The 24,649-nt window shown below is 44.2% G+C and overlaps 1 protein-coding gene across 9 annotated transcripts in view; it reads left to right on the top strand.

Moving 5' to 3' along the window:
- The window catches only part of LRRFIP2 (LRR binding FLII interacting protein 2), a 91,912-nt gene that overhangs the window by 30,291 nt on the left and 36,972 nt on the right, over positions 1 to 24,649 (top strand). For 5 of the 9 annotated variants that reach the window (XM_038740875.1, XM_038740882.1, XM_038740880.1 and 2 more), the window contains 2 exons: positions 20,374 to 20,418; positions 22,141 to 22,260. In XM_038740875.1, coding sequence (XP_038596803.1) covers positions 20,374 to 20,418; positions 22,141 to 22,260 — 165 coding nt within the window. Of the gene's footprint in view, positions 1 to 20,373; positions 20,419 to 22,140; positions 22,261 to 23,582; positions 23,655 to 24,649 lie in introns of all 9 variants that reach the window. The other 4 variants (XM_038740874.1, XM_038740881.1, XM_038740878.1 and 1 more) reach the window with 1 other exon arrangement.

Genomic DNA, 24,649 nt, shown 5'->3' with positions numbered 1-24,649 from the left:
ATTCGGACTGTGAGCTCCCCTGTGGGACAACCTGATCACCTTGTATACCCCCAGCGCTTAGAACAGTGCTTTGCACATAGTAAGCGCTTAACAAATACCATTATCATTATTATTATTATTCCCTGCCCATATGGAGTTTGAAGTGAACCAAGTGCATTTCCACCCCAGCGCTTAGGACAGCTCCTGGCACGTAGTAAGAGCTTAACAAATACCATTATTATTATTATTTCAAGCAGACAGTGCTTTCCTGGGCAGCGGTTGTTTGCACTGCCCCCTGCTTCACTGTCTCACAGCCCAGATTTTAAAACTTCTCTGAGGAGAAGCTGGAGGCAGAGGGTCAGCTCAGGCCTACCTGTGCTGGTGGCAAATTCTCAGAACCACGCTCTCTGCCTCTCCCTGTGCTCTGCCGCAAAGAAGCAGCCGGTCTAGTGGAAAGAGCACGGGCCTGGGTTCAGAGGAGCTGGGTTCTAATCCCTGCTCTGCCGATTGCTTGCAGAGTGACCTTGGGGAAGTCACTTCCCTGGGCCTCAGTTTCCTCAACTGTAAAATGGGGATTAAATCCCTGTTCTCCCCCCTTCTTAGACCGTGAGCCCCACGTGGGGCAGGGAGTGTGTCCAACCTAATTAGATACAGAGTAATCAGGTCGGACGCAGTCTCTGACCTACATGGAGCTCACGGTTTTAATACCCATTATACAGATGAGGTAACTGAGGCACAGAATAAGGGGGATTAAGACTGTGAGCCCCATGTGGGAGATGGACTGTGTCCAACCTGATTACCTTGTATCTATCCCAGCCTTTAGAGCAGTGTTTTATGCATAATAAGCGCTTAACAAATACCATAAAATAAGGGGGTAGAAAATTTGTACTTCTGCTGCATGAAGAGAAGATACACCCTCATTCCTCTCCTGGAGTATCCTCATTTGGATCTGTTGGACGGGGACAGAATTGGACTCAACATCTGTAAAACAATTTGCGGTCTATGGATAACAAAACAGCACTGCCGCCATGGTAACTTGAATGGTTTTGTTTAGACTCTGTGGCTTATTGCATTGAATGCCCTTTGGTAATATCGTGTTATTACTCCTGCCTATCCTGGCGGTCTTTGGTTTGTGCTTGGGAGAGAAGTAAACAAAAGGGAGTTACGACATAGGTAAGGGGCCACTTGAAGGTTTAAGGTGCACAGTTTATCGCTTCCTTGAATAATTGCTTTTGACTTTTGTCAGAATGGTCCCGATCTCAAGAACTCAATTGGATTTTTTTTCCTTCTCTGTACCCTTCTTTTCTGAACTTTGAAATTCGCCCGTCGTCGCTCTTTGTTTTCTGACCTCCAGTTTGATGGTCAGAAGGATAGATCTACGAGGCATTCATCTTCCGTACGTAGCTATTTGCATGGCTCCCGTGTGAGATTAATAATTGCACTTTTTTCAAGGCCCGATTCTATCAATTTAGCTAACCATTCCCCATTTCAGGTCAGTAATTCCTCACTGCATGGAACAGTTTGTAAAAGGGGCACAGCCCACAACTTTTCTGCCCCAAGCAAAGACAGGCGGTCCGGCGATCACATTTGAAACAATATGATCTCTAACCATTTTCATTTATATATAATCACACAGTCCGCTTTCTCCATTTTCTTTCTCGTCACTTCTTAATTGATCTTGGTGATGCACCACTTAGATTTAGGAGATGTGGTAATAATAAGCACCTAATAAAGCCCGTAATTAATGGTCTGCACTTTGGCCCCTGGTAAACGCATTCTAATGGAAAATTAACAGGCCCCCTGGGTTCCCACCCAAAATAATGAGATTGCTTGTAGAACTAATGTCAACTGTAGCCCTGGAACGTTCCCCCGTGGCAGATGGTTTAGAAACATCACTAATAATTGTGGTATTTGTTAAGTGCTTATTATGTTCCAGCCACTGAACTTAGCATAGGGGTGGATACAGAGAAGCAGTGTGGCTCAATGGAAAGAGCACGGGCTTGGGAGTCAGAGATCTTGGGTTCAAATTCCGGCTCCACCAATTGTCAGCTGTACGACCTTGGGCAAGTCACTTAACTTGTCAGCTGTGTGACTTTGCGCAAGTCACTTCACTTTTCTGTGCCTCAGTTACCTCATCTGTAAAATAAGGATTAAAACTTTGAGCCCCTGTGGACAACCTGATCACCTTGTAACCTCCCCAGCGCTTAGAACAGTGCTTTGCACATAGTAAGTGCTTAACAAATACCATCATCATCATCATCATTCTCTGGGCCTCAGTTCCTTCATCTGTAAAATGGGGATTAAGACTGAGCCCCACGTGGAACAACCTGATCACCTTGTATCCCCTCAGTGCTTAGAACAGTGCTTGGCACATTGTAAGCGCCTAGCAAATATCATCATTATCATTATTACAGGCAAATCGGGTTGGACGCAGTCCCTGTCCCACATGGGGCTCACAGTCTTAATCCCCATTTTACAGATGAGGTCACAGGCCTGGAGAAGTGAAGGCACTGAGTTCTAATCCCAGCCCCACCACTTGTCCGCCGTTTGACCTGGGCACATCACTTCACTTCTCTGTCCCTCAGCTATGTCATCTATAAATTGCCTCATCATTGGAGATTAAGCCTGTGAGTGCTATGCGGGATAGGGACTGTGTCCACCCTGATTAGCTTCTGTCCACTCCAGTGCTTAGTTTAGTGCCTGGCACAGAGGAAGTGCTTAAAAAATACCATTTAAAACCCCCCCAAAAACCCCTTGCTTCACAGTTTCTTGTAACTTGCCAGTTTGCTGCCGGACAGGCCTCCAAGGGCCTAGAAACTTCCACTGGTGCCCCAAGGACCTAAGACTCTCCTGTGCCTATGCCTTCTCTCTCTCTGGGTAACAGGGAAAAGGGCAGGAGAATCGGAAGGAGCAGCAGAGCCCATGGAAGCCTGATACCTCTCCCTCTCTGCTCCCAGCCCCAGACAGAAGTGCTCGGGAGTTTCTCGAAACCCTGAATTTCAGGCCAGGATGGGTGGCAAACCGAAACCCGACTGCTCTCGACACATAGATTGATTCTGTCCCTAGTAGGGAACCGGTGATTGTGCAGAAGTCCTAGATTTGACAAATTTCTTTTGAGCACCCCAGCCAAAGTGAGTGTTGTTGCCCTCAATGATGAGGCAAAACTCCAGCCAGAGCACCTTCATGGACTTGGCCTTTTATGAGGTAAATCGCCCAGCAGTTTCGTGTTTGCCATGGTGACCATTCTTTATGCCGTAGATAGGTCAGGGGCTTGTCACCTTCCCTTCCGTCACCCAGGGTGACTTCTTCCTCTATTTGGGATGGTGAGTCCAAGCTGATGTTGGCATTTGTCAGAAAGCAAGCCCTTCTTTCAGTTTGGTCGTTTTTAGTATGTGGCTACAGGAGCTAATTTCTTCAAATATTCACTTGCAGAATTATGCTTACAGTGACTCTTACGGTGTGAAGAAGAAATTGTTGAGTTCCCATAAAGATTCATTGGTTAGTTCTGTGTGTGTGTGTGTGTGTGTGTGTGTGTGTGTGTGTGTGTGTGTGTGAGAGAGAGAGAGAGCGATCTAAGTACAAAACCCCCCAACTTTCCCATTATTTGAGAGTCCCTTGACTGTCAAAATTAAAGTATATATATTCTGCCTTTTTAAAAGTATTTTTAAAACCTTGGCAAAAGAGTGCGTGTATTGCTTTGCCTTGAAAAGGCAGAAAATGGAGGGAAAATGTTGGGAAATTTGAAAAGGAATTTCATATGTAATTGATTCCTTTTTCCCTGGACGGCATTATGATCTATAACTATTCTCTCTGAAGTGTAGAAAATTAAACTACTATGGAAAAATCACCCTGTAACATTCAGCTGGCTTAGGTCATTCTAAGCTTATCTGATCAATGTTTCCCACAAATTATCAGTGCAGGAGAAGAGATTAGCACCAGATGAATGCCTGATCACTGTTGTGACCCTGTCAAATGGATTTTCTTAGGTGTGGAATTTTATTTTTCTTGGATTGTCAAGGACAGTTCTAATGTATCACGAAAACTCATCATATTAAAATCAGTTAATTTTTTGTACTGAGCGCTTACTGTGTGCAGAGCACTGTATTAAGCCTGTGATAGTGTATAAAATATTAGAATTGGTCAACATAAGCCTTGCCCTCAGTGAGCTTAGAATCTAGAAGGGGAAATATGTTTTTGTTTTAGATAAGAAATATGTTTTTGTTTTAGATAAAGAGATTAAGAGTTTTGATAGAAACTAGGGGAGGTGCCTTGAAATGTGCCTTTGTGTTTTTCGAATACGTATCGCGAGATTGAAGAAACATCGAGAGCAAAGATAACTATTCCATTTTACTTTTGCAGAGTGGCCTCTACTATGATCAAAGGAACTATAGCAGCCTCAGACATAGCAAACCGTCCGCCTACTATTCTCGGGTCTGTCAACGGGTTCACCAGTTTTTTTGTGTGTTTTTTTTGGTTTTGTGTGTGCACGGAAGGTTGAGCGTGGTTGCCGTACTGGGGCTTATTGAGGAACTTTTCCATTGGATGTTTGATCATTAGAGCTGATAATGAAGAGTTGGGTATGAATTAGGTTTTGGTGGTTCAGGATTCACGTGTTCAGAGTTATTGGTCACTTTAACATATCCGTGGTTCTTGAAGAGATGGCATCAAGAGGCATAAAGGAGCCTCTATGTCTCTTCAGTTTCCTACCGGTCTGTCCATTGGGGTGGCAGGTTTGGATACGGAGTTTTGTGAATTGAATTCTTGTTGCAAATGGGCATGTCAGGAAAAAGGTACCAAGACAAGGATTCCAAATACAGCTACAGTAACTCCTCTGGAAATAAATATAATCAGTGGGCTTCTGTCCATTTCTAATGAAACAGGAAGAATTTTCCTTCTTTCCACTCCTAGCAAACAGTCCAGCTCCTTGACTTTCTCAAGAAAAAGGCCCATGTTTGTCTTCCCGTTCTAAACCCCTTATTGGTGCATAGATCCTTTGGAAACACTTTTCTGTTTTTAGATCATGTAGACAAAGGATAATTTATTTTAGGAATCTTCCGCTTTTCTCACCGTTTCCTTGGTTACGATGTAGATTAATGTTAAACGTTCAATGTTTTAAACTCAAGAAAGAGGTTTTAACATTTTTATGTCATCTTAATTCCAAGATGTAAAATCAGATGCTATTTGCAAGAAGTAGGGTTGGGAAGTGAAAGAATACGATTTTAGCCAAAGGAGATGCTATTCCCCTTAAATTTTTACCAACTTAGACCCAATCACACCCACACAAACATTTCCGCCTTCTCTCCCCCAGCCACCTCTCTTCTTGTCCTCCCGAGTTCTAAGGAAAAAAAAAATTGGGGTGGGGAAAAAAATGCAAGTAAGTATGGTTGTTTTGCATAACATTACCCTTTTCAAAGAGGGAGTTGGAATATTAATGAGGACTGCGGGCTTTTCCCAACAGGAACTCTAGCAGTTGATTTCAGTTCTCCCAGACAGTTTTCTTGGGCCGACTTTTCTTTGTGTGTGGCATGTGTGATTCCGAGGCCCAGTAATTAAAGACTCTCTATCTCATTCCAAGTCCCAGAGGCCTCTAGCCCTGAGCAGTGTCATCGTTGTGGCCTTTGGACTCCAGTTCAGAATGTAGGAAAATAAACATCCATATTTGCACACACACCTTTCCTAATCGGGGAAGCTTTGAATGGGTGGGTTTCAGGCCCAGTCACCCTGCCCCGGCTAGTTTCTGACGGGGTTTGTGCAGACTCAGTATTTTTCCTTTTGTTTAAATGCTTGAGAGTTCCCCGCTCGAGTATGGAGTCTGAGTATGTGCGTTTCGTCTTTTACTTTTCCCCCTGTATATGCTCATTCTTTTTCCTTCGGTTTTTTTTTTTTAGGCTTCTTCCCTCTATAGCGACCCTCTGGGAACATCCAAAACTTACAGGGTTAGTACGGTATGAAAGAGTACATGGTTTTTTCTAGGATGGCAATCGCTTCTTCGGTTTAAAAAAAAAACCCAAAAACTAACACTTTCTTTTCAATAGGTATCCCCTACCATAAACACTGGTTTGATAAGAAGTGCCAGTTTGGTTCGTATATTTCCCCGCCCCCTGCCACTTGTGCATGGAATGTAGAACTGATCGTGTGGCTTGGCAACCTGACACTAAAATAAAGCAAGGCCATGTATCAGCGATGGTATCATAAAATCTGCAGACCTGTGGATGTTACTAGCTTAAACAGTAAATAAGAAAGACTGAAGTACTTGTGTGGTCTGACTGCAGGCTGTGTCTATCTGTTGCCGAAGTGTACTTTCCAAGAGCTTAGTACAGTGCTCTGCACATAGTAAGCGCTCCATAAATAGGATTGAATGAATGAATGCATGAGTTTGGGCCTGAGTGCTTGATTTTGGTTTAGGATGCTATCTTGGGAGCCTGAAGCCCCAGAAACCATTTAGAGCTTTGCCCCTTGACTGGCTTCTTTGACCTTGGCTAAATTGCTTAACTTTTCTGGGCCTTGGTTTCCCATTTACTCAACAGATCCCATAAAACCATTGGGTTGTTGAGGGGAATGAATTAAATCTCCGTAAAGTTTATTCTATTGATCGGCGACCTACACAGAATAGTGTCGTCACATTTATCACACATTTTATTTTATCCTTTTGCGTATTTGTGCGGTGGAAAATCTGGACTGAACAGGCATTAACTGGCTGAACTCAGCTGTAGGCCCAGAGTGCTTAAAGAGATAATGCAAATGGTTCAACCCAGATCCAGCTGGTTCTCTGTCTCATTTTTGCACGTGAACAGTGTTTAAGTGCTATGATCCCAATTTTGCATTTCCGTGGAAATGGGATTCGGGGAGGGGCATAGAAGTGTCCAAGTGACTGTCAGAAAGTTGGGAAAGTACAGTCAGGTTCTCTCCTTCCCTGGGATTGTGCAAAGCCCAAAGAGAAGCAATGTTTCTCAGACTAGTCCAAGACGGTGTCCTGTATTCCCCGTTTTAATAGAAGGGATTTTATGCAATCAGGCACGATTCCTTTTTTATTGAGCCTCAGCTGCTTGCCTAAAGAAAGGTGTTGGTGAAACCATCTTTTGTAATACTCCTTGGCGTCATCCAATTCATACAGTCCCTCTAGACTAAGCCCGTTGTGGGCAAGGAATGTATCTGCTTATTCTTCTATTTTACTCTCCTAAGCACTTAGTGCAGTGCTCTACACACAATAAGCACTCAATAAATACGGTTGAATGAATTCTGCCTTCTCTAACATTCTAAAATCGCTGAGGGAAAGCACCTTGAGCATTCTTGAATCAATCAGTGGTATTTATTAAACGCTTACTGGATGCAGAGCACATTAATGAGCGCCCAGGAGAGTACCACTTAAGAGAATAAGTTCTACCTGGATTTGAAATGGAGGTGAGCAGGGGCTCAGAGAGGAGAAGGAAACCGAGACAGGGAGAAGTGGGGTTGAAAGGAGGAGGAGGCAGAATTGACAGGTGCCACGGGAGCTGAAGACATGTTAAGACATGTTCCTGGGCGTGGAAATGGAAAATGACAGCCAGCAGGGAGGTAGGAGTACTCAGTGGAAAGAGCCCGGGCTTCGGAGTCAGAGGTCATGGGTTCAAATCCCGGCTCCGCCACTTGTCAGTTGTGTGACTTTGGGCAAGTCACTTCACTTCTCTGGGCCTCAGTTAGCTCATCTGTAAAATGTGGATTAAGACTGTGAGCCCCCCCCATGGGACAACCTGATCACCTTGTAACCTCCCCAGCGCTTAGAACAGTGCTCTGCACGTAGTAAGCACTTAATAAATGCCATTATTATTATTATTATTATTACCATGATGTTGTAGTGTGGTGCTTCATTCATTGTCGTACTTATTGAGCGCTTAGTGCATGCACAGCACTGTACTAAGCACTGGGAGAGTACAATATAACAATAAACAGGTGGATTCCCCGCCCACAATGAGCTTACAGTCTGGAGGGGGAGATAGACATTAATAGAAAGAAATCAATTGCAGATATGTAAATGCAGGTACTTGGCAAGGCAAGGCAATCCGGCATTTTGGCGTAATGATTTTAGAGCTGAAATAAAAACAATGTTTCCTTTTTCTAGGCATCATTGTATGATGGTGGATTATATAACCGTTATAGTTCTCGCACCGTAAGTCCAATATTGCGCGGGGAGGATGAGGGAACGGTCTCCTTTTCGAAACGATGGAGTCAAGCCTGTCATTGAAACCCAACCAAGACTTTTCCCCAGCCCAGCCTGTCCCCTCGCCAAATTCCCCGCCTCTCTTTGGAAGGCGGGCAGGGGGAGAAGCGGGAGAAGGGAGGGATGCTCATGGAGGAAGAAGGGGAAGGAGGCAGGGAAGAAGTCGCTAGGCAACACTAGCCTCCCTCCTCCAACACCTGGGATGCGTGGACGGGGCCGATTCTAACCCCAGTCTCCTACTGAGGTGTCAGTACAGCGGAAGCCCAACTTTTTTTCTCCTTGGTAATCCCATAGCCATCCGAATACAGTTATCACTCTTCAAGAGCAAGCTCGACCCGAAGCAGTCCGGTGGTGAGAACCCTTGCATGTTTTGAAGTGCTTCGTGTTCTACTAATCCGGAGTAACGGTTTGGACATTAATATCGGAGAGCGCTTTTCTCCATGGGGCATGGAATGCAGGCTCACCCGGGTACAGTCTACTGCTCAAGCACAAGAGAACTACTTTGTTATCATTTGAGCATTTCTTAACATTTGTGTGCTTGTGGTTTTAACCTGCCTCAGACATAGAGGACAATACCGTGCAACCTGGGAACCAGGCTTAAGGAATCCCCTCAATCAGTCAATGAGAAATGTGACTACAATATTCCGTGCGGGTCGCTGCTCGTTAAAATTAACTTCACAGAGACTTAATTTATTCCCCTTATCAGCCCAGTGATTTTACAGGGTCTGTTGAGTAAATGGGAAGCCAAGGTATTTATTGAGCACTTACTATGTACTAAGCACTTGGGAGAGTGTAACACAGCAGACTTAGTAGACACGTTCCCTGCCCCGATGACTGTACGGTGTAGAGGATTGCACCATCTGAACTTGCGTACAGGTAATCCGTAGATATTCATGGGCAGAAGCAGTCATTCATATTGATTATATGTCTACTTAACCTGCATTAATGTATTTTTAGATAGGTAGGTAGCCAACTGACCTCCAGTGTGACTTGGCCCCAGATCCCCATAGGTGAGCTGAAATGAAGGAACTTTCATTCATTCATTCAGTTGTATTTATTGAGCACTTATTGTGTGCAGAGCACTGTACTAAGTGATTGGAAGGTTCAGTTCAAACTTGTGCTCCTCATCCCCTTTCCATGGCCCAGCCATGGTCTAGGCCCCCAGCACCCTTAATCAGCCTCCTGTCTCTCCCCACTCCAGTCCATACTTCTCTGCTGCCCTGATCATTTTGTACAGAAACGTTCAGGCCTTGTTTCCCCACTCCTCAAAACCCCCCAGTGGCTGTCCATCCATCTCCACATCAAAGAGAAACTCCTCACCATTGGCTTTAAAACAGTCGATCCCCTTGCCCTCTCTTACCTCACCTCGCTACTCTCCTGCTCCAGCCCGGCTCTCACACTTCACTCACTCCTCTAGTGCCAACCTATTCACGTAGCTTGATCTTGTCCGTATCCTATCTCTGGCCTGGAATGCCCACCCCCTTCATATCCGACAGATGATCACTCTCCCTGCCTTCAAAGTCTTATTGAAGGCACGTCTCCAAGAGGGCTTCCCTGACTAAGCCCTCCTTTCCTCTTCTCCCACTCCCTTCTGTGTCACCCTGATTTATTCCCTTTATTCATCCCCTCTCCCAGCCCCACAGCACTTATGTAAATATTTAGACAATTATATTTCTCCCTCGGTTTCCCGCTCTAGACATTCCCTGGTGGGCAGGGAATCTGTCTATTGTAGTGTTGTATCGTACTCTCCCAAGAGCTTGGTATGGTGCCCTGCACTTAATAAGCACTCAATAAGTATGATTGACTGAGTTAACGCAGCCGTGTTCACATACTTTTTATCCATGCCCTTCTGCTTTTGGATGGCATCTCTGCCTTGAGGCCATTCTGCAATTCATTAGCACGACTAACGCCAGGGAAATCCAGATGGAACCGGGGTATAATGAGTGTCTGTAACAGTCGGAAAACTCCTCATTAAGTCAGATGCCTGCTGCATCCATCATTAGCCATAATGGAGTCCATACGGTATTTGGGATTACTCACACCCACCCCTTCACGGGGAGATTGAAGCTGCAAATTAAATGAAGTGAAAGTTTCACCTTCCAACTGAGAAGCAACGTGGCCAAGTGGATAGAGCCCAGGCCTGAGAGTCAGAAGGACCTGGGTTCTATTCCCAGCTCTACCACTCATCTGCTGCGGGACCTTGGGCAGGCCACTTTAGTTCTCTATGCCTCGGTTTCCTCATCTGTCAAATGGGGATTAAGACTGTGAGCCCCATACGGGACGAGTACTGTGTCCAACATGATTAGCTTGTATCTACCCCAGTGCTTAGTACAGTGCCTGGCACATAGTAAACACTTAACAAATAGCATAAAAACACAAATCTGGCCCCACCATCCCTACACTTAAATAGCGGGAAGTCAGCTACAGTTTGGTCCCTTGGGATTTTCCTTCATGTGACTTGGTTTGGCTGAATGACCCTGTTATGATGATAATAATAATTGTGGCATTTAATAAGCACTTACTATGTGCCAGGCACTATACAAGCAAATCAGGGTGGACACAGTCCCTGTCCCGCATGGGGTTTACAGTCGTAATCCCCACTTTACAGATGAGCTAACTGAGGCACGGAGAAGTGAAGTGACTCGCCCAAGGCGACACAGCAGACCAGTGGCAGAGCTGGGATAAGAACCCATGACCTTCTAACTACCAGGCCTGTGCTCCATCCATGATGATGATGGTATTAAGCGCTTACTAAGTACCAAACACTGCTCCAAGCGCTGGGGGAGATACAAGTTAATCAGGTTGTCCCACGTGGGGCTCACAGTCTTAATCCCCATTTTACAGATGAGGGAACTGAGGCACAGAGAAGTGAAGTGACTTGCCCAAAGTCACACAGCTGACAAGTGGCGGAGCTGGGATTAGAACTCACGACCTCTGACTCCCAAGCCCGGGCTCTTTCCACTGAGCCACGCTGCTTCTCTATAAGCATTATTCCGTGCTTATGGCATTCAGCCACATCCCAGCTAGAAACTGGGACTCAGCTGCTTCAGATAGACCAGTATGACACACCGCAGTCAAAAAAGGAGGCTCTTTTTGAGCAGAAACCGTCTAGAGCGAGTGAGTCAGGTTTTGGTGTATCCCTGGATTGCATCCAGTTTGGAGGTGCTTCAGACATGCAGCTCAGTGATCGTAACTTCCCCTACACGGTGTGGTGCCTTGGGTGGAACCCCACACCGCTCCTTGGGCTGGAACGAGACCTGAAGCAGCTTGTCCCAGGATGAAAGGAAGTTTGCCTCTAAAGCAAGGAAAAAGAGGCCCGGGTGGAATCTCTCTTCCCTTTTTAGGGGAAAGAGGTGGCATCCCAGGAGGCTAAAAGTCAAGCCACAAAAAACTTGGAAATCCTCAGAACTAAAAGAGGAACTCTGGAGCCTGGCTTCGTGGATAGACCACAGGCCTGGCAGTCAGAAGGTCATGGGTTCTAATCCCGGCTTCATTCAATCTTCATTCAATCGTATTTATTGAGCGCTTACTGTGTGCAGAGCACTGTGCTAAGCACTGGGGAAGTACAAGTTGGCGACATATAGAGACGGTCCCTACCCAACAGCGGGCTCACAGTCTAGAAGGGGGAGACAGACAACAAAACAAAACATATAAACCAAGTAAAATAAAAAGAATAAATATGTTCAAGTAAAATAAATAGAGTAATAAATATGTACAAACATATATACACTTGTCTGCTGGGTGGCCTTGGGTAAGTCACTTCACTTCTCTGGGCCTCAGTTACTTCATCTATAAAATGGAGATTGAGACTGTAAGCCCAGTGGGGGACAGGGACTGTGTCCGACTTGATTTGCTGGTAACTGCCCCAGTGCTTAGCACAGTACTTGGTACATAGTTAAGTGCTTAACAGGTGCCATCATTATTAATTTTCGTTTGAAAATGCTTGGTTGTCCCAGAGTTTCAGATGACTTAATGCTGTAGGTTTGTCAGGAAAGACCTCAAGTCTCTGCAGTGTGGCCTAGTGGATAGAGCTCAGGCCTGGGAATCAGAAGGACCTGGGTTTTTATCCCTTGCTCTGCCACTTGTCTGCTGTGTGACCTAAGGCAAGTCACTTGGCTTCTCTGGGCCTCAGTCCCCTCATCTGAATAATGGGGATTAAGACTGTGAGCCCCCTGTGGGATATGGACTGTGTCCAAATTGATTATCTTGTTATCCAAATTATTATCCAAATTGATTATTACTAAAGCACCCCAGCGCTTTAGTACAGTGTCTGGCACATAGTTAAGTGCTTAATAAATACCATTTTAAAAAAGTCGATGAGTAATCCGTGGTCCGTCCCTCAGTAACCGGAATGTTACATGGAGCCAGGATCTTAAGAGCACAGGGGCCACCCATACCTGAATACCTGCTGATGACTCTTTTCAGCCTCACCAGTGATTGTTCGGAAGCGTGGCTATGTTGTGTGAATCCCTTTTGAATCTCAGAGAGCTCATATGAGAATTGAAGTCATTTCTACTCCACCGCCCCAAGGGTACCGTGGGTATTATTAATGTTCATAAAGCGGGTTGTGGTCCACGAATGAAATTCCAAGAGTAAGAATTACAAAGTGACGGTAAAGTTTCTAGCATTACGAAAAGGTTAAAAGGCGTGGAGGAAGAAGAGAACCTTGCAGAACTTGAAGGGAAGTTTTTTTTAATATGTGCTCATATATAAATCCCATTATATTTAAAGGCTTGTAAATTCTAAATAATAATTAGTAAGGCCTAAATTCAAACATCCCATTGATTCAGGTGCCTAGTATAAAAAGTTATGGTTTTGAGTGTTGCCCTGAAGTATACAACTACTTTGCTGCCTAGCCAAATTCCTGCACCGTTGTGTCATAGTGGTTAACTTTGTTTCATCACAACAGTTTCCAAGGAAATAAACTATGCGGACCCTATTTTATAGCCTTACTGCAAATGAAAGAGAGAGAGAGAAAAAAAACTGAAGAGCGTAGTATTCTTTCTGAAATATCACAGTGTTTGCCGAACTGTGATATACCTGAAGTACCTGCAGTAATTACGGAAGGAATCCTGGAATGAATTGACCGATGACTGTATGTCAGTTTTTCTCGACATCGTTCATAAAATGCATATTAATTGGAAAACCACCTTTAAAATGAAACAGCTCAAACTGTGGCTTTTTTTTTTTGATATCCAAAATACATTTTTCCTCCCTTTACCTCCCTCCCTTTGTCAGTGGCCCCCAAATCTGGCTACAACGGGGTTCCCTGGGTGGTGACACAGGAATATTTTCTTTTGCCGTCACCCCTCTCTCATCATGCCTTCGATCTATGGGGGTCTGCCACATATCCGCTGCATGACCTTGGGCAAGTCACTTCACCTCAGTTACCTCATCTGTAAAATGGGAATCAGAGTGTGAGCCCCAGATGGGACCAGGGACTGTGTCCAGCCTGATTACCTTGAATCTATCCCAGCGCTTAGAACAATGCTTGGCACATGGTAAGCTCTTAACATGTACCATTATTATTATTATTATTATTATTACTAACAGTGGTGGTTGGGAGAGACAAAATAGAGATTTAGAAAAAAATTGAGAAATGACCTACTCCTCTTTAGCCACAGTAAGATCTTAGCTTGAAAATTTCCCAAGAATATAGTACACAGTTTTGTTATATGCAGTTGGCATCTCCATTTTTCTGCACATCTATCAGAGACTGACATATTTCCCACATTTGGATATCACCTTTGAGAAAATGGCCATGATAACTTTCCTATCTCTAGCTATATTTGCTTGTTTGTGATTCCACTGAATACTACTGGGTTCTGCCATATTTGGTGTGTGCGCTTAAAATAACTCTGGAAAGATTGGTTGGTTTTATTCGGAAAAGTTAGAAGCCACCAGGTGTAACATTAAAAAGGCATTGAGGTCAATATCTAAGTAAATTAAATTTGCTTCAGGACTTGGGATTTTTTCCAGTATTTCTAGGAAGCGCTCTTTTTAACTTTACTAAATTGCCTCCTGAAGTAGAACAATAGGACATTTTTTGTTGACTTTTGTTAATAAAAACCTACAACACCTGGATTCCATCGCTCCTCCTAAGGTCGGTGGAATTGCTGAATTCCATTCTTCTTTCGTTTTGCTTTTTCCTACCTTCCTTCCTTTTTAACCCACCTCAAATCCACCTCTAAGTTTGACGTTACACTCCTGAGTGGCTTATTCTGACTGTGCTGTAATAGAACAATAGGACCATTCACTAACCATTACCTACAATGCTGAGTTCTAGCTAAGGAATTCAGTGAGTAATTATCTGTTTGGAATATTTATAGTTTCCAGTTCCAGATGATGACTCTAGGAGCACCGTGTCTTCCGATCGTAACAGTCAAGGGCGAAGGGATAGTGTGGTGAGCCTTGATATGCATGTTAATTAATAAAGCAATTTAGCATGGTCATGGGTTTTGGCAAATTCAAGATTTTTCAATCTCCATAGTGTAATGTTTCATACAGCCTATACAGTATGGTTGCAATTAAAAATTGCCTTACATAAAACCAACGTAAAGAGCAGGTCTATTAAGTTAAGCTTGAATGTCCTAGTTTTGGGTTTTTGTTTTCTTTTGTTTTAAATGGCATCAGTTAAGCACTCACTATGTGCTGGGCACTGCACTAAGTGCTGGGGTAGACACAAGCTAATCAGGTTGGACATAGTCCCTGTCCCACATGGGGCTCGAAGTCTTAATCCCCATTTTACAGATGAGTAACTGAGGCACAGGGAAGGGTCATACAGCAGACAAGTGGCAGAGCCAGAATTAGAACCCAGGTCCCCTGACTTCCAGGCTGGTGTTCTATCCACTAGACCATTCTGCTTCTTCAAGTAAATGCTACTGAGACCCTTTACATCTTAGAATATGGTGTAGCTTTTGTGTATGAGTGATATTGTCCTTCTACTCAAGGCTGTTGTTTGAAACCACCTGTCGTATCATGATATGCACATAGTAATTTCTATAAAAAGAAGAGTGCTTCAGGTGCATTAGGGATTTAAAAAAACAGCAATGGGGGGAGTCAGAAAAAGCAAATTTGAGCAAAAATTAGGTTGCTTAATGTTTTATAATTAAGAACCAGGTAGAAAAAATGCCCTCTCTAAATTATATTCTGATATACTTTAGTTGTTAAAGGTTTAAATTTGTGCCGATGGGAAAACTGCAGAACTTCGTTCCCGTGTGGTAGCGAAAAACCTGTGAGTCAAAAAGATAATTTATTTGCAAAAACAAAAACAAAAAATCCTTGAAGGGAAGGAACCCGTGTTGTACTTGTGTTATACATTTCCCGAGCACTCGATGCTGGGTTTTGCACTCAAGAAATACCTAGACTGTAAGCTCATTGCGGACAGGGAATGTTTCTGTTTTATTGTTGTATCATACTTTCCCAAGCACTTAGTATAGTGCTCTGCACACAGTAGACACTCAATAAATACTGACTGACCTAGGACTGGCTTCTGATATTTGGCAGTCCTGAAGTGGAGAAAAAGAACTGTCCCTTCCTTTTCTGTACCATGTTATGATATTAAACTGTGTATGCCTGCAGCATTCTATCCTCTGAACCTAAAAAGTTTTTCCAGAGAGGCCCCGATCTGTTTCCTTTTATTCCAGAGACATAGCGTTTCCCTCCCAGAGCCCAGTTCAGGAAAACGTTGCTTTGAGCAGGCTGGTGATTTTCAATTTCAGACCACCCCATGCCTCTGCTGGCACCCACCTCACCTGCCGTCTGAAGCCCCGTAAATACCATTGTGGATCAAGGACATATCAATCAATCAATCAATCGTATTGATTGAGCGCTTACTGTGTGCAGAGCACTGTACTAAGCGCTTGGGAAGTACAAGTTGGCAACATATAGAGACAGTCCCTACCCAACAGTGGGCTCACAGTCTAGAAGGGGGAGACAATGTGGGCACAAAGAAGAACTGGCAAATTTAAGGAGGTGGTTGGGAGAAGTGGAAGAAGACGATGCATTTCCAAAGAGAATGATTTAACTAGGAAAGGCGATTGAGTAGGAACTGTGCAATATCGGTTCATATGAGAAGCATGCGGCCTGGTGGAAAGAGTTTGGGCTTGGGAGTCAGGAGGACTTGAGTTCTAATCCCGGCTCCGCTACTTGTCCGCTGTGTGATCTTGGGCAAATCACTTCACTTCTCTGGGCCTCAGTTACCTCATCTGTTAAAGGGAGATTCATTACCTGGCCTGCCTCCTACCAGACTGTGAGCCCATGTGGGACCTGATTACCCAGTTTCAACCCTGGCACTTTTCACAGGGTAAGCGCATAAAAAATGCCACAGTTATTAGTATTAAAGGTCAAACGGGGAAGGGGCCGTGAAGCAGGGCCCAAACTGTACCAGAGATCCAGGAGTAGTTAGAGTTGATGTGGTTAACTGGGGACCAATCCAGAGGAAAGTTATAACAGAAAAGATGTGGGCTCGGTTGCCTCTTTGCATGTATCCAGCTGAAGTGAAAAGAACACTAAGCATGTCAGACCTGTTGGGATGCACAAAAGACGTGGCAGTCTTTGTGTTGGGGGACGTGGAGAGGCGTGAATTGGGGGCAAAACAGCCAGAGGAGAAGCAGCATGGCCTCGTGGAAAGAGCGCGGGCCTCGGTGTCAGAAGACCTGGGCTCTAATTTCGGCTCCACCACTTGTCTGCTCTGTGACCTGGGGCAAGTCACTTCTCTGGGGTTCATCTATAAAATGGAGATTAAGACCCTGACCCCCGTGTGGGACAGGAACTGTGGACAACCTGATTAGCTTGTATCTGCGTATCGCCATGCTTAGTACAGTGCCTGGAACATAGTAAGGGCTAAACATATCATAAAAAAAGAGATGGGAAGTTATAGCCAACTAAGCGAGACCAGTAGCCCCCATGTGCTACATTACCCCCCTCAAGTGAGTCCCTAGGCACTTGCCCGGAACTCCCCCCTCACTCAAAATGAGGGGCCGGAGGAAAACCAAACTCAGCCCGAGCTTAGCTGAGTTGACTTTGTGCCTTGCCTCTGGATCCACGGGCCATCTCAGGCCAAGTTCTGCTGTGGGCCGTGAGGAGAAGACGTTTAAGGAGAAAACCTCTGGGCTAAATGTGTCTGGGTAAGGAGGTTGCGAGCAGTGGCTACAGTAGCTGGGGAGCTAGATGGATCCACTCTTCCTGCATGCATAAATCAGACCAAACAGAATGTGTGGATTTGGAGGTGCTCCTTATCATTGCGTCAGATTAAGACTCAGCTGTCAACTGGTTATACACCTTTGAGGAATCGCGCAATTGCCGAAAGAGTCAGAGTGGCCTGAGGAATGAAAGTACTGGAGAAACTTTAGGGGATGCCTTTCCACCTTCAAAGACTGCTTTTTTTTCATTGCCGGTGTTGATGCTTCTCTTCCTCCAACTTACACGTTCTGTGATTTTCCTGAATCCAAGGTTTCTGCCGCTGATTATTTTAGTCGTTCCAATCGCAGGGGAAGTGTGGTCTCCGACGTGGACAATGTCAGCATCCCAGATTCGAATAGCGTGAGTGAATTGCATGGAACAGTTTATCTTCAGGTGATTTACCCTGGCTTATGGCTAGTGACTAATATGCCCACTTTTTTTTTGTTTTGGAGAACATTTAAAACTAACACATTATAGGAACACTTCCTTCCTGGAAAATGTATTCTGTCTTTCCACAGGGGAAAAAAAACCTCTCGTTAGATCCAAATCCACAAAGCATGCATCTGGCAATGTTGGAAAAGTTGGGTAGACATGATGGTAGTCAGATTCTGAGGTTAAGATGATGTCTTTCCTTTTGTGTCACTGGAAACATTATTTTGAACCAAACCTGACAGATTTTTAGTAGTAGTAGAAGCTTTGTAAGAGTAGTATATATTAAGCACTGTGTGCAGAGCACTGTATGAAATTATGGGAGAGAATACGCAGGTGGGAATTAAACACAGGAACCTCAGAATCCAAGAGTATGAGTGGGAAGTAAGGACTGGAGACTGGTCCATTAGGAGATTATTACTATTTATAATTATCTCTTGCTCAGCTGTTAATGCCTTCTTTAGATCCGGTGTTCATTTGTGCTAAGCAACAGCATACGGACTCTTAACGAGAGATTGTATTTAACCAAAGGCTAAAGGAAAATCACACTTCAAGGCAAAAGTTTCCTTCTCTCTATTCAAAAGAGCATCCTTAGCTGCTATCTTCCTTTTCAGAAAGGAAACAGTTTGTAGTATTAACCTGTTTGATATTGGGCCCGATTGATTTGTAAATAAAGTCTAACTGCATGCAATTGTATGGGTAATGGCAACATGAGACTTTTTTTTTTTTGCGGGGGTTAGGGAGTGGTGTTATGTAAGCCATTTTATATCACACGACCAGGGCAGAGGTATTAGCAGATTTTGTCAATGGGCTGAAATTAGCAGATTGGTTTATTAATTTCTTTTGATATGACTGGTTTCTAAGTGTTAGAAGTGTATTTTCCATCTGTTTTGCTATTTTCCAGAAGAGATCTAGGTTAGGATTAAATGGGTACTCAGGCGATTCTTTCTTACTCGGGGCCTGATTATCCAGTTTGTGGATGGTCCTTTATTCCTCTCCTTATCCGCTACTGAAATTTTTTTTGACCATTTTATGCTTCTTTTTTTTTCCAGTAAGATGGGCAGGAGGAAGAGGAGTGAAAATCATTAAATATAACAGTTCACTGGCAGCCCTGCTCAAGAGGCGATAGAAAGTTGCAACCATTAGCTAATAAAAGATGTTGGGTTACCTTGTAACCGGTTTATCCTTATCCCCTGTCTACAGGGGTAATCAAAACTTGCTTGCAGGAAGTTTTAGAGAGTGAGTTTCTGATTATATCTGTGTCTGGGCAATTGGCCAGCATTCAGTCTTCAATAGAAGGTGGAGAGTCACTTTCTTTGACCTAAGACAGTTTGGGACAGAGAAGAGGCTTAAAGGCAAAATGAGAAAGGCTCAGAAAGGAAGGATTAGATGCCATTCCAAATAATGATTTGATGTTTGGCCTTTTTCTCTCTATCGGAGACAGTTTGTTGGGTTTTAGAAAGGTGGGGAGTTTATTTATGGGCATAAAGAATGTGGGGTTGCAGTCTTGCAAAATCCCACCTTAAAGCAAGCTTGCTTTGGAGTGTTGATATCACATGCGTGCAAACTTGCAAACGGTTGCTTCTTCTGACACCTGCTTCCAAACAGGCCTGTGCTTTCGGAAGAATCTTCCCCAGTCCCCTCACAGTGGTCTAGAAAAAACACATAATGAAAGCACTCTTTATGGTAACACATAGCAGCTCATAAAACCTCCCAAACTCCAACTAATGGTCTCCAGTCTTTGTTCTTGAAGAGTCTGAATGTGAAATATTTTTTCCTACTTTAGATCCAAAGGTTGCCTTCCTTTGGCAACCATAGAGTAGGATCCAGGGGTACCGTACCAAATTAGTACTTGTTTTGATGTCTTTCTCCCCGCTTCTAGACTGTGAGCCCATTGTTGGGTAGGGATTGTCTCTATTTGTCACTGACTTGTACTTTCCAAGCGCTTAGTACAGTGCTCTGCACACAGTAAGCACTCAATAAATAAAATTGAATTAATGAATGAATGAGATCATTCTGCATTCCAAATCATGTAAGCCTGACTGCTCTCCAGCAATGTTGAACACAAAGAAGTTGTGATAAGTTCCTTCAAGGAGAAAATACATATCGGCCATTCGATACGTCCAGTGTTTTTGACATTTTTAAGTTTTTTCCAGTTGTCACCATATTTCATCTTCTAGAGCACTTTGAGACTGCTCTCATTTTCTTCAATTCTAAAATTTTTTGTTTGTTTAGGAGTTTCTCTTTGTGACGTCGAAGACCTTTTCCCGCATAAAAGTCTGATTTTCCTCCTATAGTGCTGAAATAGTTCTGATAGTAGCAAAGAAGAAAAAACAGCCATTCAGAAATTATGAAGACATTTTCAAGATTTTGTAAGCATGGCTGCCAGGTCAAATAATATCCACTTTAAGAAAAGCATCGGAGTTCATGACATTTGCCTATAAAGTGTATTTATCAATGAGGTTACAGGTGTGTGATTGTTTTTCAGTTCTAGATTTCCTTATTCCTGGAGGACTCAGAATTGAAGTTGAGCAACCGCATGATCAAATGCACATTTTTTCTAATTTCATCATTGTCTTTTTCAGTTGGATGAGAAGTGTGACAAGCAGTATGCTGAAACTTACACAAGGGTGAGTGTATAACCCACTACAGATGCAATCATCCTGACGGCCAACCCCTTTTCTATGTCCCCTCGCCTCCCCCGAGCTTTGCGTCTGTCCCTGCTTCTGCCACACCTGGAGTCATAAGGCCCTTTTTTCTCCTCACATCCCCGGCCCTGTCCGCCGGAGAACCAGAGTCACCACGGGTGCTCGTTAGAGGGTAGAGGAGGGAGAAAGAGGAAATGAGAGACTGTTTTCATTTTGCATTTGGCCAGAAATTGCCAGGTGAGTGTCCTTGAACATTTAAAAGCTATATGCCACCAGAAATGGGGATGACTAAGTAATAACAATAATATTAATAATGGTAGTTAAGCGCTTACTATGTGTCAAGCACTGCCCTAAGCGCTGGGGTAGATACAAGCTAATCAGGTTGGACACAGTCCCTGTCCCATGTGGGGCTCACAGTCTTAATCCACTTTTAAAGACCAAGAAGGAATGAATCAACGTCTTTTCCTTTGAATACCGTCACCAAGTGAAAGAGTGTGGAGTGAGACGAGAAGTGGTCGATTGAAATCAATCAATCAATCAATCGTATTTATTGAGCGCTTACTATGTGCAGAGCACTGTACTAAGTGCTTGGGAAGTACAAATTGGCAACACATAGAGAAGCTCCTTGAGGGCCAGGATCGGGTCTACTTTACTCTGTTGTACTCTTCCAAGCACTTAGTACAGTGCTTCACCCCCAGCCAGGGCTCAGTTGATTGAGCGATTGCTCCGGCGCCTAGAACATGAGTGTGGAAGAAACTGAGAGGTTCACAGGCCTGAAGTATACTCCCCTGCTAAAGAGTTCCAGAGCCAATCAGTCAATCGTATTTATTGAGCACGTACTGTGTGCTTACTGTGAGCGCTTGGGAGAGTACAATATAACAGATTTCACAGGTGTATTACCTGCCCTTGATGCGCTTACCACCTTCAAAAGGTGAAGAGGCAACAGGAGGCCCCCTCGACCTACAGAACGTTGGGACGGTCGTGGCGGTTGGACACTAATAAAAATAATAATGATGATATTTATTAAGCGCTTACTATGTGCCAAGCACTTTTCTAAGCACTGGGTGGGGATACAAGGTAATCAGGTTGTCCTACGTGGGGCTCACAGTCTTCATCCCCATTTTACAGATGCGGGAACTGAGGCACAGAGAAGTTAAGTGACTTGCCCAAAGTCACACAGCTGACAAGTGTCGGAGCTGGGATAGAACCCGTGACCTCTGACTCCCAAGCCCGGGCTCTTTCCACTGAGCCACGCTGCTTCTCTGTGCCCCTAGGAGCCACAGAACCCCAATGCTTTCATTGAATTTAACACTGACCTTGTCTTTTATGTTGTTTTTGTGTTTTAATAGTTTGAAATTTCTGTAAGGGGCAATCACCCCTTCTTTCTTCCCCCCTTATTCTCAGACTGTGAGCCCCTTTGCACAGAGACTGTATCTGATTTCTTTTCCCAGCCCTTAACGCGCACGTTAGGTGCTTATTAAGTCACTACTTAGGAGGTTGTTCCCGAAGTCTATCTGAAATCCTCCCAGCTCCAGGTCAAGCCCATTCCTCCTGTCCGGCCCCAGTCGAAACAGAGCAGCTGCTTCCCATCACCCTCCTCTCTTGGCCTGGTGTCAGGTCTTCCCCACCGTCAGCCTTCAAGGATTAGATTTTGTACAAGTAAATGCTGATTTTTTTTACCGCTCTGTGCCGTCTTCTCTTTAGCCGGCCTCCCGCAATTCTGTCTCGGCAGCAGCAACACCTCTGAGCGGCAACTCGTCCAGGCGAGGAAGTGGAGACACGGGCAGTCTGATCGATCCCGACACCTCATTAAGCGAACTACGGGTAGGTGGCCTTTCGGGGGGCTCTGGGGCCTATTTTATAAGAGACACCTCGGTCGGGCCGTTTCGGGTCTTCTTCTTTCAACAGGAGAACTAAAATGTCACTGGTGTTTGGGAGCCCGGGAAGAAGAATTAAGTCGGCTCTTTCGGGTGTGTTTCTTGTTCTTCCTCCCCTGAAAATGAAACTTCCCTGGTGGTCTTGAAAGCCGCCCCGCTGCTTGACAGTTGCTGAAATGTTTTTGCCGGTTGCTAACATCATGTCCTCAGAATGATTTCCGGTACAGAAGTACACAAGAAAAACAGCAAAGATTAGGGGAGATGGGAAGCAGTTCCTGGAAGGTGTCGAGCCATTTTTAATCGGTGACCTTGTCTTTGGAACCCAGTTAAATCTCAGTCAAATGTCACGTCAGCCCCTTCTTTTTGGCCTTCTTTCTGACCAACCCTCTTACCTCAGCCGCTATCCTGGATCCATTGACTTTGTCGAATTTATCTCCTTATAGCCAAAATGTGGATAGCAGAAGAAAAATGGGGGTGAAAGCTAAATGCTGAAGTGAGTTGTCCTCAAAGGGAGTGTTCGGACCCCCTCTACCAAACTGGCTGCAGTTATTTACTGAATGGCACCCTAGCTTCTTGGAAGGATTAACATGCCTCAGCTTAAAGCCCAGAAAGTAATTTAGAGTAGACTCTTGTCTGTGACCCAACATGGTCCATTTAAAATATAACTGGCTTTGCTCTCTACTTTAGAAGTGGGCAAAAACCAAGACTCTCTCATTTACAAAAAGAAATCAGCGTGCCTGGAATACAGCGTCTCTGGTGACATTTTTTACTCCACTTTCTCCACCCATTAAGTGTGGTGAATGGCTGAGAGTCACTGGGCGGTGATTATTGTTTCATAAATTAGAGGTAGATCCAGCTCTGCAAGTGAAACACACTTAGGTTATACAGTTCGTGATGGCCAGTAATTCTGTATGTTTTAGGGCAAATGCCAAATGGTATGTTGGTAATTACGGAAGCTCGTTTCATTTGACTGTTGAATTTTCAGAGGTTTATAGATCTCATTTCATTGTGTGCCCTGGAGAAATCTACAAATGTTCTCAGATTGTGATTGTATGCATTACAAGTTGAACCGATCCAGAATGATCATTTCTTTCTGCCCATTATGCGAATTAAGTGTTTTGCGCTCTGTATTTTTGTCACACAGGCAGAATCTGAAGCAATAATTCTCTTCGCTGTTATTGCTATTTTGAAATTCTCATTTCCGCTCCAGTTTGTTCAGCTGTAAAAGTGTGTTTCCCTTACGCAATGGTTCGTTCCTATATCCCGCAGGATATCTATGATCTTAAGGACCAGATACAAGACGTAGAAGGGAGATACATGCAGGGGCTTAAAGAACTAAAGGTATCAGGGCTTACCTTTCACCCTAAGCATGCTTTATGTCCAGGCATCTGCTTGAAATGGTGCTAACCCTGGCACATAGCTTTACTAATCACTGTTTGTCTTCGAAGCATATGCCTAACCTGGAAAGTAGGGCTAGGGTTGGTTCTCTTTTCCGGCCTGTAGATCAGTTACTTAAAGGGTCCCATTTTCTGTGTAGTCAGAGAGCCGTCTGGCTTATGGTAATATTCCTCTTTGGAAATTCCTGAGCAAATCTAACATGCGCAAGCCATGCAAAGGCCGGGTCTGGGATTTGAAAGGTATATGTGTGATTTTTAAAAATACACAAAGAATCCTATTTCAGTTGAAAATTGAGCATTTAAGACATCAACTTTAGAGGCGCAAAGCATTTCCAGTCTAAATAAGCAAAGGCAGTTCACTTGGGGCGGAAACAGACATTTCTGTCAATGTGCGAGCGATTGAAGTTATACATTTCCGACAACATGAAAGCTTATTTAGAGAACAGGCCTCTGGAGCAAGAGTTTGGAAGTAAACAAAACTGGAATCCATCGTAATTTCGGAGGATGTGCCAGTAAACTTTCTATATTTTTTCCCTGTACGGGTCATTAATGGCAACTTATTTTCATGTGATTCTCCCAGTTCTTTCTGCCATCTTAGAGGAACAATCCTAAAGTCGGAGTGAAGGCGAAAGCCCCCTGAGGCACATTTAGACTTCCCCTCCATTTCTAAGCTAAGTGATGGCACGTGGGGCCAAAGACAGACAAAAGTGGAAATCTTGGAGCTTAGGGCCAGGCGAGTCCTAGAAGCCATAGATGCAATGTGATAGGCAGCTGGGGCCCTTCCTTCCCCTCCTTATTTCCTCCCTCAAATGCATGCGTCTCTCTGTCTCCGTGTGTAGGGCTCCCCATCCCTCACCCCGAGGCAAGGGACTATTTTTTATCCCCTCAGCAATCCCGGCGGAGGTAAGAGAGGGGAGAGGGGAGAGGGGAGAGAGAGAA

This window comes from Tachyglossus aculeatus, chromosome 2, assembly GCF_015852505.1.
Source record: "Tachyglossus aculeatus isolate mTacAcu1 chromosome 2, mTacAcu1.pri, whole genome shotgun sequence".
NCBI classification, from domain to species: Eukaryota; Metazoa; Chordata; class Mammalia; order Monotremata; family Tachyglossidae; genus Tachyglossus; species Tachyglossus aculeatus.
This window is presented reverse-complemented; position numbering and strand designations above follow the sequence as displayed.